The sequence below is a fragment of the Polypterus senegalus genome, chromosome 16, assembly GCF_016835505.1.
Source record: "Polypterus senegalus isolate Bchr_013 chromosome 16, ASM1683550v1, whole genome shotgun sequence".
NCBI lineage: Eukaryota > Metazoa > Chordata > Cladistia > Polypteriformes > Polypteridae > Polypterus > Polypterus senegalus.
In genome coordinates, this window is record NC_053169.1 from 103,125,089 (window position 1) to 103,141,190 (window position 16,102).

At 37.5% G+C, this 16,102-nt stretch overlaps 1 protein-coding gene across 2 annotated transcripts in view; it reads left to right on the forward strand.

The window, feature by feature from the left end:
* Positions 1-256: 256 nt before the first annotated feature.
* cenpf (centromere protein F) overlaps positions 257-16,102 on the forward strand; it is a 39,274-nt gene continuing 23,428 nt past the window's right edge. For both annotated transcript variants that reach the window (XM_039737901.1, XM_039737902.1), the window contains exons 1-11: positions 257-336; positions 1,173-1,360; positions 4,453-4,649; positions 7,824-7,939; positions 8,072-8,163; positions 8,545-8,824; positions 10,156-10,358; positions 10,831-10,956; positions 12,899-13,027; positions 15,060-15,182; positions 15,510-15,645. In XM_039737901.1, the coding sequence (XP_039593835.1) occupies positions 1,199-1,360; positions 4,453-4,649; positions 7,824-7,939; positions 8,072-8,163; positions 8,545-8,824; positions 10,156-10,358; positions 10,831-10,956; positions 12,899-13,027; positions 15,060-15,182; positions 15,510-15,645 (1,564 nt within the window). In that variant the 5' untranslated portion in view covers positions 257-336; positions 1,173-1,198. The remainder of the gene's footprint in view (positions 337-1,172; positions 1,361-4,452; positions 4,650-7,823; positions 7,940-8,071; positions 8,164-8,544; positions 8,825-10,155; positions 10,359-10,830; positions 10,957-12,898; positions 13,028-15,059; positions 15,183-15,509; positions 15,646-16,102) is intronic.

Consider the following 16,102-nt stretch of genomic DNA (forward strand, 5'->3'; position numbering starts at 1 on the left):
AACGCTGCCCACACCATCCGTAGAAATGACACAGGATCGATTAATCACAAACAGAGAGCTCCTAACATTAAGGCGGGACCTATTTTTAAAACATCCAATCAGCTCTCAAACCGGGAAGAACTGGCGGATGTTTTCAACTAATAGCCAATCATAAGTAGCTCCAAGTAGACGCAACGCTTTTACTACCAATCATACCTCATAGTCTTGCGTCATGTTGTTGGAGGGCGTGGCCTACTGCTATTGCGCGCAGCGCGTACATTTTGAAAAACATAAAATAACGCATGGGGATGAGGCGCGTTGGCAGTAATTAAAGGCCGTTTTCAAGCAGCTGTTTCAGTGAGTAAAATGTTATATTGTTTGTTTTACGTTGCCAGGGTTTGCTTTGTGAACATGAGCCTGTGATATTTACATTGATAATCGCGAATTCGAGGATTATAACTCGCGTTATTGTGACTGTACGATAACGAGTATCCTAATGCGTGCATTGTTCTTTTTTTGTTATTTTTATGTACGTCAGTTGAACTCCATCAGCTATTTATCTCAAACGATTGCTGACGAATTTACTAAATACTGATGCGCCACTCTAATTTTGAAAAGTAATATTTTTCATTCTCCCCTTCCATTGCGTTCTTAAGGACAGGCGACTCGTTCAGGTCGTTCTCAGTTGAGAGCTCGCTAGTCGGCTTCTTTCCTAGGCCCACAAGTGTGGACAGATCGTATTCATCCTTCCGCATTGGTATAGTTTTGTTATTTAGTTTTATTATCTTGTGCTGCATTTTGTTATGCGTAATGAATTCTGTTTTTGGATGTTGACAGCTTGATATCAACTTTTCATAAGACTTTGTCTGAGGCCAGCCACATCTAAATTATTTATGAATAATTATGAACCTTGGCTAAACAGCCAGACTCAGCCTAGATAATACACCTGGAGTACTAGCTACGAGGCTCTCTTAATCCTAATAAATTAATATTAACATGGTGTACAAAGTGGATGAAAGTTGAGCGTGGTGTAAATCTACCACAGCCCCACTTGGATTCCCTGTCATGTATGGACACCAAGTTTCACTAATGAATTGGCAGTGGGGACTCACAAGTCTAAACAGGATTAATCTGCCTTGAACACGTCATGTTATGTTAGTTTCATTATAACATTGATTGTTATTATATTTCAGGGTTCACTTAAGCCCCTGGCTGCACAATGAGTTGGGCGGTTGAGGAGTGGAAAGAAGGGCTTCCCACCAGGGCCCTCCAGAAGATCCAGGACATCGAGGGACAACTGGACAAACTAAAGAAGGAGAGACAGCAGAGGCAGTTTCAGTTGGAGTCACTGGAAGCTGCTTTTCAAAAGCAAAAACATAAGGTTATTAAAACTTCAAATGTGGATAAGTGAACATTTTTTGTAAGCAATATTGAAAAAATGTATATAGAGTTTTTAGTTAGAATAAGCCAAAGACAAAATAAGAGGCAAGCAGAATTCATAATCAATTGTGATGGTAGGATCTCGTGCAGCTTGTACTCCGAGAAGCTGATGAAAGGGTATAATGAATGAATGATTAAGCTGGTTGGGAGGGCACGTAATGGCCTACAGTGGATGATGACTTCAAATAAAATTTTAATAAAAATGAAGTTGATAAAGTGAGAAAAGGCACACTAGGTCAAGCACAAGTGTTCCTGGGAATGAGCAGTGCTGGATTAACCATATAAGCAAAGTAAGCACATGCTTAGGGTATCAAGGGTAAAGCGGGCACCACAAAAATTTTTCATGGCCAAATTTTTCACATAAATCATTAAATTAATTAAATGTATAGCCATTTTCAAAATTTAATGAAAAATAAATAATGCCTCCCTGTACCTCCCTATGCCGTCACTGTTCATAGATAGCGCCTTACACAGTGCGTTCTGCATACTGGTGCCATCTATGATGGTGAATTCCTGTTTCATGGTGATTCCCTTAAACGTCATGTTATGTCAAAATATTGTGAACATTATTCGATTCAAAACACTATGTTTTTATATTTTTAAATAATAGTTGATTAAAAATTATCACATAATTGTTGTGTTTTGTGAATTATCTGTTATTTAACTTAAATAAATTTCTAGTGCGTAGAAAGCATTATTTTCTGTTTTAAGCAAAAACAAAAAATCGTCCCAGTTTGAAGAAAAAATATTCTGGTAAGTCTATTTAATTCTATTCTTGGATATTTTTAAATTCATTTACATTATGTAAAAGTGAAAATCGTACAGCCGATTACTATTGGTTAAAATTGTTTAACTTTTTTACTAATAAAGATTTATTAACAAAATGTTCACAAAGTATTCTCCAAGTCTTGTACTAAGAATACGTGTAAATAGATTTGCTAAATTGACACAAAAGCCATTAATAAATAATCAAAAAGGTAAATCTATGGTTTTCATGTCAAAATGAAAAACATACATTTCAAAAAAAACCTTTAAAATCGACTCCAAACGTTAAAATTTGTAAATATTCGGATGCCATTTTCTCTTCAAGTAATAATAAAAACGCAATCAAATCTTTATCGAAAAGCAGTACTGCAAAAAATAAATTTTTAAATCAATTTTGGGGTTAAAGTCAATTTCTACAGGTTTTAGCAGGAGATTGGATAATTTGTAGTCCAGAGATACATTTCATATCAGCACCTTTTGCTTAATTGTTGGCAAACTTGAAACTGAGATGAAAAGGAGAGGAGAGAAATACACAGAAATAGCTGAGAAATATTCTTTTCTAAGTGATCTGCCATGTTATGTCACTTCATCATCTACTAACATTGAAAGGTATTCGAAGTACTGCTCACCCAGAGGACTTCAACAGGATTTTCTCAGCTGAACTTAAGCAGTTTCATTTATACAGTACAGGTCAAACGTTTGGACAATTCAATGTGTTTTCTTTATTTTCATGACTGAAGGCATCAAAACTCTGAATGAACACATGTGGAGTTATGTACTTAACAAAAAAAGGTGAAATAACTGAAAACCTGTTTTATATTCGAGTTTCTTCAAAACTCTGATTGCTGCTTTGCACACTCTTGGCATTCTCTCGATGAGCTTCAACAGGAAGTCACCTGAAATGGTTTTCACTTCACAGGTGTGCCTTATCAGGGTTATTTAGTGGAGCTTCTTGCTTTATCAATGGGGTTGGGACCAGCAGTTGTGTTGTGCAGAAGTCAGGTTAGTTGGACGATCATTTATTTTTCAACAGGACAATGACCCCAAACACACCTCCAGGCTCTGTAAGGGCTATTTGACCAAGAAGGAGAGTGATGGAGTGCTGGAAATGGTCATGAAAATAAAGAAAATACATTGAATGAGGAGGGGTGTCCAGACTTTTGGCCTGTACTGTATGTGCACCGTAAGTTCAGTGCAACAGAAAATGTAAAAACAAGATTCAGTCATGCAGAACTTTATAAAATAATTTTAGAAGACAATTTTGAGAGTGCTTTTCCAAATGTAGATATTGCCTTTCGTATATTTTTAACATTAATGGTCACAAACTGCTCAGCGGAGTGCTAATTTTCTCAGTTGAAGTATATTAAAAATCCCCTCAGAACAACTATGCATCAAGGCAGGCTGGGTGCCTTATCTCTATTCTGTATAGAAGCAGATGTGTTACGTAAGATTGATTATGAAGATCTAATCAAAGAGTTTGCAAGGAAAAAAGTAGGAGAAAATTATTAAGTTAAAAATAAATATTTTACTTCTTACTATAAGTATGTGTTGTTTAATTTTGAATTTTCAAAAATAAATTAAAATGTTATTTTCTAATTTGTTATTATTTTAATATTTTGAATTACTAGTGTAAGAGGGCACCAAAATTACTTGGTGCTTAGGGCATCTAAGGGTCTTAATCCGGCCCTGGGGATGAGGCAATTTAGAATCACACATTAACGTTTTATTCCAAACAGCAGCCAGCAGTGGCAGACATTGAATTCAGTTTCCTCGGACTTTCGGATGCCACGACCGCTGCCCTTGTCACGTCATACTAAGTGACCTGCCAGAAATTATTTTTTTCAACACTGAATAAAATATCTTTCAGCAGTAGCTACAAGACATGAACCAGAATCTCAAGGTAGTTTGCATTTCTGGCTTTAGGTGTAGGTAAGCAAATTCATAAATGACACCTTTGTAATGGCAAATGCCATCCCAAGACCCTTAACAAGTTCAGGTAAATACCTTAATGGTTTATATAAATTTTTCAGTTAAAACTCGGGCAGGTTAAGTGACTTAGTCAGGATCACTCGATACGGTGGAGGTTAGGCCTTTGCATTTATCGATACTGTAGTAGAGAATTAGTTGTGTTTGGGGTTGCTGACTATGTTGTCCTGTTTTGATTGTTCGTGTCGATATTTTATTTGTATGAATTTCACCAAATTGTACTCAATGAAAATGACATTGCCATGACAAGTTTTTAGTTACTTAAACAGGATTTTCTTCCAGGTGGAAAATGAAAAGTCTGAAGCTGTGGCTTTAAAAAGGGAGAACCAGAGTCTGGTGGAGTCATGTGACAGCCTCGAAAAGTCCCGGCAGAAAATCAGCCATGAGCTGCAAATGAAAGAGCAGCAGATGAACTGCTTGGAAGGACAACTGGCCTCCAGTAAGAAACAAGCCGACAAGCTGGAGCAAGAAATCAAAAGGTTTGTTATCTCAGTACTCCGAGTTCTTGGTGACAAGTATGTTGCTTTTCGGACAAAATCCAAATTGAAGTCTTACGTGGTAATACTTTTATACATTTTTTTGTTAAAAAATTATATGTCTTTTGAAAATTCACATGCTGTCAATGTAGCTTACAATCCATGTTTAAAGCATATATTGCTGTCTGTAGTTTAGAAAGTCTCAAGGAGTGCCATACCATAATGAAATAACACGCCTTATTAATCTGAACAGTGTTTATGCATGAAACCTTTCCATAAAGGTTTTGTGTGGTGAAGTCTGTTAAAATATTACCGTATAAAATCTTAAAAATACAGCATTGCAGAGTTGTTACCTTTTTTTTTTTTTTTTTTCAAGCTCTGTACCTGTTGTCAGATTTCATTTATGTGGACGTGTGTGGGTAGAAGTTGCAATCATCAATAAACAATGCGATATGTAATATAATGGTGTGTCGCACAAATGTTTATGTATGCAGTGGTGATGGCTGCTTTGATGGGTCTGCCTGTATTTATGATTGTTTTAAATCGTTTCATGTCCATAACAAAGGTGGCAAGTTTAAGAACCATTGGACAAGTACTGCGTAGCTTCCAGGTTTGCAGTATTTGTCTGTAATGAAAATGCATGTGTGGCGGTGATGGAGTCGCAGATAATTGTCAGCCTGTGGTCAGTCTGAAGTTTTAACGCATAATTTATGAAAAGCTGGCTGGTTGCTTTTGCAACTTCAAACCACCCATCAAAGATGTTTGCACAGCTAACATGAATAGCAGGCCTTGACTTTAACACTAAATCCTGGTAGTTAGCAGGACTAAAAGAATGAAAACATGTACCCGTCCCCACAAATCAGTAGCGGCATTTTCTGTAAAACACACGAGAAATTGAACAAAATGTGTCTTTTATTGGCTGGTATCACACACATTGTTATGGAGCTTTGAGTGAAACATCCAATCCTTTAGTAAAATCGAGACTGCAGGGGAGCACATGTATGGCAGTGTGTTTGAAGGTCTTTCCTGTTGTTAATATCTACAGCTATATTTAGATTCATTTAAATTTAGTTTGACGGTATCTCTAATTTAGTGTTTTACTAGTCAAAGAATCTCCTATGAACTGCTGTTGGGCTTTCCATCACAGATAACCGTAATTCCATTTTGACTAGCTGTGACTGATTTTACAGATGTCTTCAGTGTGTTTACATTAAAAATATTGCATGTTATTTTGAAATGAACTTGTGCAAATGTAACAGACCACATCAGCTAATTCCAGTTTTAACTAGTTAAAATTACAGATATCTTCTATTGGAATTTTCACCTGGAATTCTGTCAAATTTTGAGTAGTTTCAAAATACGTCATGAAGTTAATTATCTGATATCAAATTGCTTTTATTATGCCAATCACTGCGTGTTGTTACATGTCGGCGCTTCCCTCCCTGTAAGCATTTTTGGAAATTGTCTGCTGTGAGATGTAGCCAGATGTATACAGTAATGTACATGTCCAGAGACACCCATGAGTGAATGTTTCTTAAACATGGGTGGAACAATTAGACCGCTCACTAAATTCCACCAATTGGAATCGCAGGTGGGCTCTTAGTAAGAAGACCAGTGTGATGTAGCAGGTTTTGCCGATGGTCACCACAAACATTTTATGTGTCTTCTCGTTCGAGAATCCTGTTTGGCCTCTTGAGATTAGTGGGGTCTGAAAGTCCATTGGTTTTGGCACTTTAGAAATTTTCAATCATTTTGTCTCATTAATTTCAAGACAGTCATCACATTCCTCAAACAGATACTGGAGATATTTCAAGGTGAAAGCAATGACAGAACAAGTGGAAGCACAAGCAGCCCTAGAATGAAAAACAGTTAAGGTTAATACTTACTTAAAGACGAAGCTGCATGTGCGCCTCGTTAACATCTGAAGCATTCATCGAAGGGAGACCATTAACTTCTTACAGGCAAACCTGGAAGGCACAGGAGGAGCAGGCGGGGGCTTAAACACCGCGTCTGAGCAAGAATAATCAGAGGAGCCATATTGTGATATGATAAATAGGAGACTTTCTTCATACAGCTTAGCACACTTGAGCGAGTGACAAGGAGCCCCGTTCTCTGTCCTGTCCATCTCCAATGAGGATTTAATAAATAAACTATAGCTATAATAGCAAGACAACTTTCAAAGGATCATCTTTGAACATTTTTACAATGAAAATTTGTAGCAACTTGAAAAATTATTAATAATGTCAAATTAATACTCTGACTGGAAACGTTAGTTGTGATGGGTAAGCCGCGACGCGTCTAAGAATATCGACAAAATATTTTCAATTTTCTAGTCTTCATGCAGAATCTGCTATTGCAGAGTAGCACCAAAGTGAGCCGTGGTCAAACAGATTAAAGTCAAGTTTAACGGCTCTTCAGAAATTTTGAAAAAGGCCGAACTCCACCAGGCCTACACTTTGCAGTTCGACTCTCCCAGAAGAGACGCTCAAGCTGATTACAGGATGGTGATTTGTTACTTTTGCTTTGTCTCGTTTGTTTAAAGCTTGGGAAGTCTTACAAAAAACATAGATAATGGAGGGATGTTTATTATCACTCAAACCACACACAAAGTGTTTATTTATAAGAGGAAACTCTACAAGAGGCTGACTAACCTTTAGCGGTTTATGAGGTGCTGATATGCTGGCTGTTTAATGTGCCCAAGGATTGAACAGGCCCAAACAATGAGTAGGGGAAGAACAAAGCCATCTAGAGTGTTTAGCCATGTTGGACACAATAAACATGGCCTTTCCATCTATGTGTTGAAAATCTTTGTTATTTTCAAATGATTATTTGGGATTTGTGCAAGTTTGTCGATGAGCACTTGTGACTCTCACATCCATTGTTCAGGTTTTAGGCCCCTTCAGCCCCAGTGTAGAGTTTGCAGGTTCCCCCTCAGTGTGTGCGTGTATGTGTTAAATGGGTACCCAAATTATAATTGTCATGGTGCTGTTTGTGGAGTTTTGTATTTTTCTTCAATTGTGTTCCTAGTGGTTGTGAAGGATTAAGTCTCGTGTTCAGTGTATTTCACATGTTTACACAGTGGACTATTTGAAATGTATCTTTAAATGCACAGTTTGATGAATTGTTTCACATATAATGTGCCAATTTCACATTCTGTTTTTTCTTCACCTCCTTTAGGTACAAATATGAGCTAGAAAGGATTCAGAAATCTCAAACGTCTTGCGATTCACAGCCATGCAGAACACCACAGGAAAGCTTTATGTCTTTCTCAACACCGAGTAAAGTTCCTAACGGTAAACACTTCAATACATCACAACTGCAGTGTAGTCTGAGAGCAGTCAAAATTGATAATAAGATTTTACATATGTTTAAATTCTTATAAATACTGGAAAAGTATAAAGTTATGTTCAATTTTCTTTTATAAGATGAGAAAATTGAAGAACTTCAAGAGAAATATAACCGAGAATGTGAAGAGAGAAAAAGGCTTGAAGCAGAACTGAAAGTCCTGCAGGTCAAAGTAAGTGCAAAATGGCAATTTCAAAATTACAGGGCGAGTCATAATTATGTTAACACGAATGGTACTGCTACGTATAGACGTGTATACAATGTTTGTGCCACATATGGTCCATGTGCTGAACAGGACGGCAAACAGGTGGAGACATTCCTGGAAATCATCTTGCACATATGAAGTATTTTTTGTAAAAAAAATGTTTCTGCCATTCAAATATTAACATAATTTTGACTCGCCCTGTATTTATTATTTTGTTATTATTCAAATTGATTGTCATTCTTGGGGAATTTGTTTAATAACCTATTATACAACATAACTACTGCTTTAGTAGCAGAGCAGAGCTGGCTTGTGTAACTGTGCCATTAAATGGTTCTGTTTTAAAAACAGTTAGTAAACCAGTCCAGTGGGAGCCACAAGGACATTGCACGGCATCAGGCGGCATCTTCTGTATTCCCATGGCAAAAAGAGCAGGTGGCAAACCATCAGTCAGGCAACTCGTTTGAGACCCCCAATAAAAGGGGTAACAGCACTTCAGGATTTCCATGGGAGCAAGTCCCCGCTTATCAACAGAGCTCTAGATCTGCAAAGAAGACGGCGCCTGCTTGTAACCCAAGTGATGGCACTAGCAGCAACCCACAGTATGAGCAGCTGAAAACTTCCCACCAAGGTATGTCGTGAAGCGTGATGTCTCTGGAGCTTTTGGACTTAAACTTTGGTCTTTTGGTTGCAGGATATTGTAGTTATCTGGTTAGAACGAAACATTTAGACTAAAAAATGCATATATCATTGTATATTAGCAGGCTTGTGATTTTATTATCTGTTTATTTGTTTGTCGACAAGAAAGTGAGTAGGTGCAATGCGTCGTTTTGTGAGTACTCTTTTTAACTTTTTCAGTTCACACAGCTGCAAGCAGTGATTTTATCTTCACATGTATACCGTATATACTCGCGTGTAAGTTGTGCCTTGAAACCCATAAAATCAGACCCCGACTTATACGGCCGTTCAAAAATTTGACATTTTTTTTAGCATCTTCTTGTTTCCTCCAATCTCGCATCAGTTTCTCAGACACATTGAATTTTGTTACCAATTTCTATTGCTACTTCAATGATGTTTAATTTAAAACCAGCTTCATATTTTCTTCTGATCGTACGCCCATCGTAGATAAGGGATGCTCTTATGATAAAGGTGTATGAGGGTGTGAGATACAGAAAACACAAAGCAATGCAAACGTTGCTTTGGAGTAGTTCGGGTATTACTGTGTGGTCACATAGCCACAATACATAAGGGAAAAAAAGGCAGTGTGCTCCGTGGTTACTCTCTCAGGTGGGCATTAGCATATCTTAATCCAATAGTGTGAGTTTTCTGCATTCAACTTATACCACCCACATTATAAAATGCCCGAAATTATACAGTAAAATCAAGCCCTGACTTATCCACGGGAGAACTTAAAAGCAAGTTTATATACGGTAGTTGAAACATTTGTTATTAATGAAAAAAACATTAAAATCAATTTTCTGTGTTGTGACGGGGTGACATTTGAAATCCAGGGGAATAATTTGAGAAGAAATGAACAGGAACTTTTATCCAAATCTAGAGCATTAAACCATGCATTCTGAAGCATTTCTGTGTATTCTTGCATGCATGTACTCTGATTCAAACATGGCCTTTCCTCCTGGACGTTTCACCTCTTCAGTGCAGTACACGCTGACTTCAACCGACAGCATGCCTATCCCGGTTTATTTGTGTCTGGGATGCAAGAGGCTTGTGTGGCCAACCTTGTCACATTTGCTAGTATGTTACTTTCTATGAAAGGTCAAAATGGCCAAACTGAAGAAAAGGGGCAGACAAATTAAGAACAAGCGATGAGTCCAGTGTGTTAGAAATAGTCTTACTGCTTGCTAATGTGTAACTAAACTGCAGCTCTGTTGGATATTTTTACTTGTGATGTGTTAAAGAATAAGGACTTAGTTAATTAACCATTAATCTTTCTACCTTTAGAATTAAAAGCACGTGTGTGTGAATTGGAAAATCAACTTAAATCTCAAGAAAAGGATATCAAGTGCCATCTCAACAAAGTGCAGGAGATGCAAAGCCAGTATGAGAAGGTGAAGTTACAGCTCAATGAGAAGGACAAGGGCTTAAGCAAAAGTAAAGATGAACTTGCCAGGGTGACGGGACAGTATGACCAGATGGTGGCCAAGGTAAAGAGAGAGCGTTTTTGTCAAATGGAGCACAGCTAATGCAGTTCAGATTTGATTAGGTATCTAAGTACTGAAGCAGGTGTATAGTAGGAGAACCACCGGACTACGCCTTGTATTGTCCATTTGGGTAACTAAAGAGTAACACGCTGTGAAGCACTACAAGAAACAATGCTGCCAGTGAGAAGATCGTAGATTCAGTGACACGATTTGGACCTTGTAGTCGCCTTCATTTCTTTCTCTGGTCAGATTTTGTTTCCCTCTTCCCAGTCACTTGTGGCGCCCGTATAGAGTGTGCAGGGGGCTTCATTTGCAAGGTGTACTCGGGCTGTTGCTAATCTTATAAGGGTGACTGTCTACAGGGAAAAGAGAATCGGCACTGCACAAGTTCCATGTTCGCAAGCTGAGGAAATGTTTGGAGTTATCATTTTTACTGTTTATAAAATAAAAAGATTAATGTGTTTTCATTTTTCAGTGTGCAGCTCTTGAGCAAAAAATGAAACAAGTATCAGAAGAACTTAACTGCCAACGACATAATGCAGATAGTACTCGCCTGGCAATGGAGCAGAAGTTAAAAGACCAGGAGAAAGGGCATCAAAAGGTAATCGTAGTTTTATAAAGTGTGTTTCCGTTTTCAGAATTTCATTTTGAATTAAATAATCATTAGATGATGGAACTCCATAAATACAAGATCTGAATAGTGTTTTGGAACCTCATCCTGGAGTGAGGGGACTGCTGTTTGAGTAGCAATTCAGGCTCAGTACCCAGTGGTTGGTTTAAAGAAGCACAACGTCTACTGCTTGCTGCTGCTGTGATGTTGCCAGGCTTTCCGTCACCCTGTAAATGGGTTAGTGGAGTTTTTAAAAAAATATTAATGGTTGGCTTAAACATCAAAACTAAATGTTAATTAGTACTTATAGACTTGACATGTTTTACTGTAGTTGACAAATCAATTCAGTAGTTTCTGCTAATACCCTGAGGATCTGTTGTCCTCCGTTTGAATCCCAGACCCAGTCCCTGACTGTATGAACTTTGTGTGTTTTCTCCATCTCTTTGCTGTGCCATCTCCAGGTACTTCAGTTTATCCCTCAAATCTCATAGCTGTTCGAAAGTATATGTTGTGAACGGGCCATTCAGCCCAATAACCTCGCCATTAAGGTAATTAGTAACTCTAAATTGGCTCCACGTGAAACTGTAATTGCCTGGGCCCTGTGAGCAGCAGGCAGCTTGTCCAGGGCTGCTTCCTGCTTTATGCTCAGGTCCACTGGGATAGGGTTCTGTCCTTCCTTGCAAACTTCAACTGGGTCAATCAGATTTGAGAATTTGGTCTTAATGTAACCTCTTCATGTAGAAACATTAGAAAAGGAACATGCACATCCATTCAGCGTTTCCTGGAGTGGTGTGTGTTCCATCATAGAAATGTTGGCCTTGTATTTAATGTCAGCAACTGTTTATGTTCTGCACTGATTTGTGTAGGTCTCATTTAAAAAGTGAATGTCATTGCTTGTTTTGGTTTGCTTCATGATGGGAGTTAGTATCGTCGATCACTGCTGTTATTTCATTGATGTTGAGAGGAAAACTTTAGAGACCTCCACATCTTGACATGACGTTAATGTGGAGTGTCAAAGTGGATACAGTAGGACTGGCTGGCTTGTTGGGCTGAATGGCTTTTATTTTTTATTAAACATCTTAATTTTCCTGCAGTGGGCTGGCGCCCTGCCCACAGTTTGTTTCCTGCCTTGCGCCCTGTGTTGGCTGGGATTGGCTCCAGCAGACCCCCGTGACCCTGTAGTTAGGATATAGAGCAGGGGTGGGCAAATTCAGGGCCGCAGTGGTTGCAGGTTTTTGTTCTAACCCAGTTACTTAATTAATAACCAATCCTTGTCAATTATTTAATTTCATGGCTTGTTAGTGCTTTAACTCTGCCATGTCAAGTCATTCTCATATCATAGATTTTTTTTCCATTCTAAGATTATCATCCAAATGATTTGAAGTCTAAAACAGATCACTTATTCTCAGTGCTTCACTTTTTTCTCTTCAGTTTCCTTCCAAGTATTTAATTAAACCCAATAGTGCATGATAAACACACACATGGTGTAGGTGGAAACAAGCTAAATTGAGAGATGATGGTTTCTTTTTTTTATTTGCATCTTATTGCTAATAAAGAGCAATTAAAAAGCAAGACTACAGCTGTTTAAGACTAAAGTAAGCAATAAGGGTTCAAAATCTTAATGAGCGAGACAATTAAAGTGAAGCAGAAGAGTTACTTGAGCAATAAGTGCTTCTTATTAAGAAACTGGGTTGGAACAAAAACCTGCAGCCACTGCAGCCCTCCAGGACTGACTCTGCCCACCCCGGATATAGAGGGTTGGATGATGGATGGATCTTCATTTTCTCTCACCCTAATTTTCACTGGTCTCTCTTTAAGCTTTATGTTTATTCACTGTTGTGGATATTAGATGTCTATAAGTTATATGAACATATGTGCTACAGTATGTAGGTTTTCATGAAGGTTAAAATGCAGTTCATTTTTATTTTTTCAGGAAGTTTTATATTATCAGAATTCCTTACAGAATGTGGAACAGCAGCTTAGTCAAATGAAAATTAAAACGGGGCAGGAACTGCAGCAAGCAAAAAATGAAAACAATTCTCTAAGATCTGAATGTGATAAGGTATTGAACCATTATTTAATTAACATGATTTTCCTAATTGAATGCATTACTTAGTATCATAAATCAAATATAATTAAATACCCTCTAAAATGTAATAATAAGTTGGCATTTATCAAACTTTATGGAGGAAAATCTGTGGAAATCTTTGTTTTTAAGTGTGACTGCAAACCGGAAAAGTGACTTGACGAGTCTGCTTGGGAAGTGTCAGCCGAGTGCACCTCTGAATCCATAAACTGCTAAATCTGCAGGCCCCGAAACCTAAAAAATTAAAGGAATACTCCACCCTAAAGTGATATTTGTTTAATATATTACTCTACCCGTGTAGTTTGCAGTGATGGCTGAGAGAATATTTTAATGTTGTCGTGCTGAACACAGATTAAGAAAAACTTTATGATATAATACAAGCCGGTGGTAACCAATGCTGAACAGTGGCAAACTGAAAATGTCCATTGAGCAAAGAAACGAGAAAATCTCATGTTGTGTAATCCACATGTCAGTTTTCCAGTCGTATACTCAAAATGCGTGTAGTTTTTACTAAAATAGCATTAAGTAGGTACCTCTGGGAAAATCGGCTCACATCATAAACCGCACAAGTCACATGGGATTGACTTTTAGAGCTGAAGATCTGCCTCCCACATTCATTTGTGAAGAGCCTTACCGTAAATTCAAATACGCGACCCCTGTGACTTGTGTTTCCTGTTTATGACGTACACATCAGTTTTCGTTTGCCATTTTGGAGTGCTGGCCACTATTGTCTTACAGCATAACATAAACTTTTTGTTTTTTTATCTCCGCACTGCATGAAAATGTGAGATTAAAAAATATATCTCGATCATCTCTACAAACTGTGTGGGGCAAGTAACATATTTAAAACTATTGTTTGTTTATGACTGCAAAGTTTTCATTTTGAGCCATTTCAATTGTGTGAAGCTAAAATGTTAAACATGCGTATATCAAGGAATATTTTATTTAAAAAATGTTTATACAGTGAGGTGTTGTAAATTAAATAATTTGGTTCTGAAACCTTGTTTGTTCTTGCCTACGTTTAAATACATGTATTATGGGGTAATCTGTTCCAGGCCCAGAGCCTTGAGCAGAGCTGCTATCTGAAATAATCATTTAAACAGGAAAAAATAATTCAGAATTCAAAATATACAGCAAGTGTTAAAGTAATTTAGAATTCATTTATTTAGCTTTTATAAACTGTACACATAAATTTGAAAAGCATAAACAATCTTTCCTTAGTAATAACTTTTAATTGTTCTTTCCATAATAAAAGCATAAAGAAATCTTGCGCACTTTTTATTTCTTCCTTGTTTTTTAAAATTGTACGTATCGCTGATTTAGCCGTACCATATTCATTGTCATCTCAAGGACTGATAAAGTACTGAATATCAAATTAAATAAATATTCATTTTGAAATCCAACATTTTTTCCTTTTTCTTGCTTGAAATGATTTTGTTTTTAATGTCTAAGTTAATTGGCTTTCTCACTCATTCCAAACTACAGTATATATTGCGGAATAATTAATAATAATATTTTCACTGCTACTGGTGCAAATAAGCAGATAACTGAATGTTAGTACCGATAACAATGACGACGACTGACACTTTAATCAAGACAGCAAGGCGCCGACACGTCATATGCGCACACGTTCTACGTCAGCCAATAGTATTCCTCCGTGTTTGTTGTAGCATACCTGACTGGATATCCATGAGAGACGTTACTGACTTCAGATTTCATACATTCATTGTAAACCAACTGGACCCTTCCTCCAGTAATTTCACTTTTGATGAATTACAAGTGATGGGCATTTGTAGTAATATTTAAATAAAAACAGCATTTTTGTATTTTCATTTCAAAACTTGTGTGCTTCACTGACTTTCAAAACGCCAAATAATGTTATTCCAGGATGTTCCTTGTCTGGCTGCTTATTTGTAAGTACATCACTGAACACGAGGGGGCAGCAAATGTGTTTGAATAACTCAACGTTTTTGTTTGTTTTGTTCCGTTTTCCTTTTGATTTATGCAGGCCGCATTCCAAAAGCAGCATCTTGAAAAAGACTTGGACGACATGAAACAGAAGTTTTGTAGGTTGGAACAAACGCTTCAGTCTAGCCAGGCAAAGGAAAACAGTTTTCGAATCAAATATGAGGTACGTACTGGATTATTCAGAAATTCGGAAAATCTAATCTAGTTAAATTATTTTTGAAGGCATGCCTAGTTAATACTGAAGAGTAATGAAAATGTCACTGGAGTAGCTTACAAATATTAAAGTTTCTCCTTTTTTTTAAGTCTGAAAGAGCAGTGGTCACATATAATTCTGGATCGTTTTGCCTTTGTCAGCAGTGAATGGTCGCCCTTTCTTAAAACACAACAAGTGCTTTTTGTTCTTTTCTGGCTTTGCATTTCTTGTTTTTTGAATTTCAGTAGTCATGTTGACATGTTCTGGAGTTTTACTGTTTTTATTCTTCTTTTGAAGGAAATGCAAAAAGAAAATGCCAGGCTGTCCAGTCAATTTAATCAGAGCTCAAAAAGGCTGATTGAGGTGGAGGAACAACTGAAGAACAGCAAACAAACCCTTCAACAAACAAGCAACTTAGCCGAAGACTTCAAAAGTAGGTTTTGTTTCACAAAATGCCTGCCTGTGTGTTACAGTAAAATGCAGTGCAAGTGTGCTTCACTGTCAGGGCAAAATGAGCCTCTGCCTGCTTTGCTTTTTCAGACTCGGCTTCCCTTTGGCCCCTTGTCTGCTCTGCTGTTACTGTCCTTTCATTTGTCATCGTGGTGTTGGCTTGTGACATTTACATTTTGCTGAGTGTCTCTGGAACAGTTCACCCAAAAATTGTATTTTGTAAACTATCACTTACCCCATGTTGTTTATAGTCCCAGCCAAACAAATTTTAATTTCCTGTTTTCATGGGCAGTGGAAATCACACAGTTTATGATAGACTGGCCTTCAATAGGGGCCCAGTGCTGAACTACAGCATACAATATTAAAATGTCCATTAAAAAAGTCTCAAGTTATGCACATCGTATAATATTAGTTATCGTGTTGTATGATCACAACGTCCA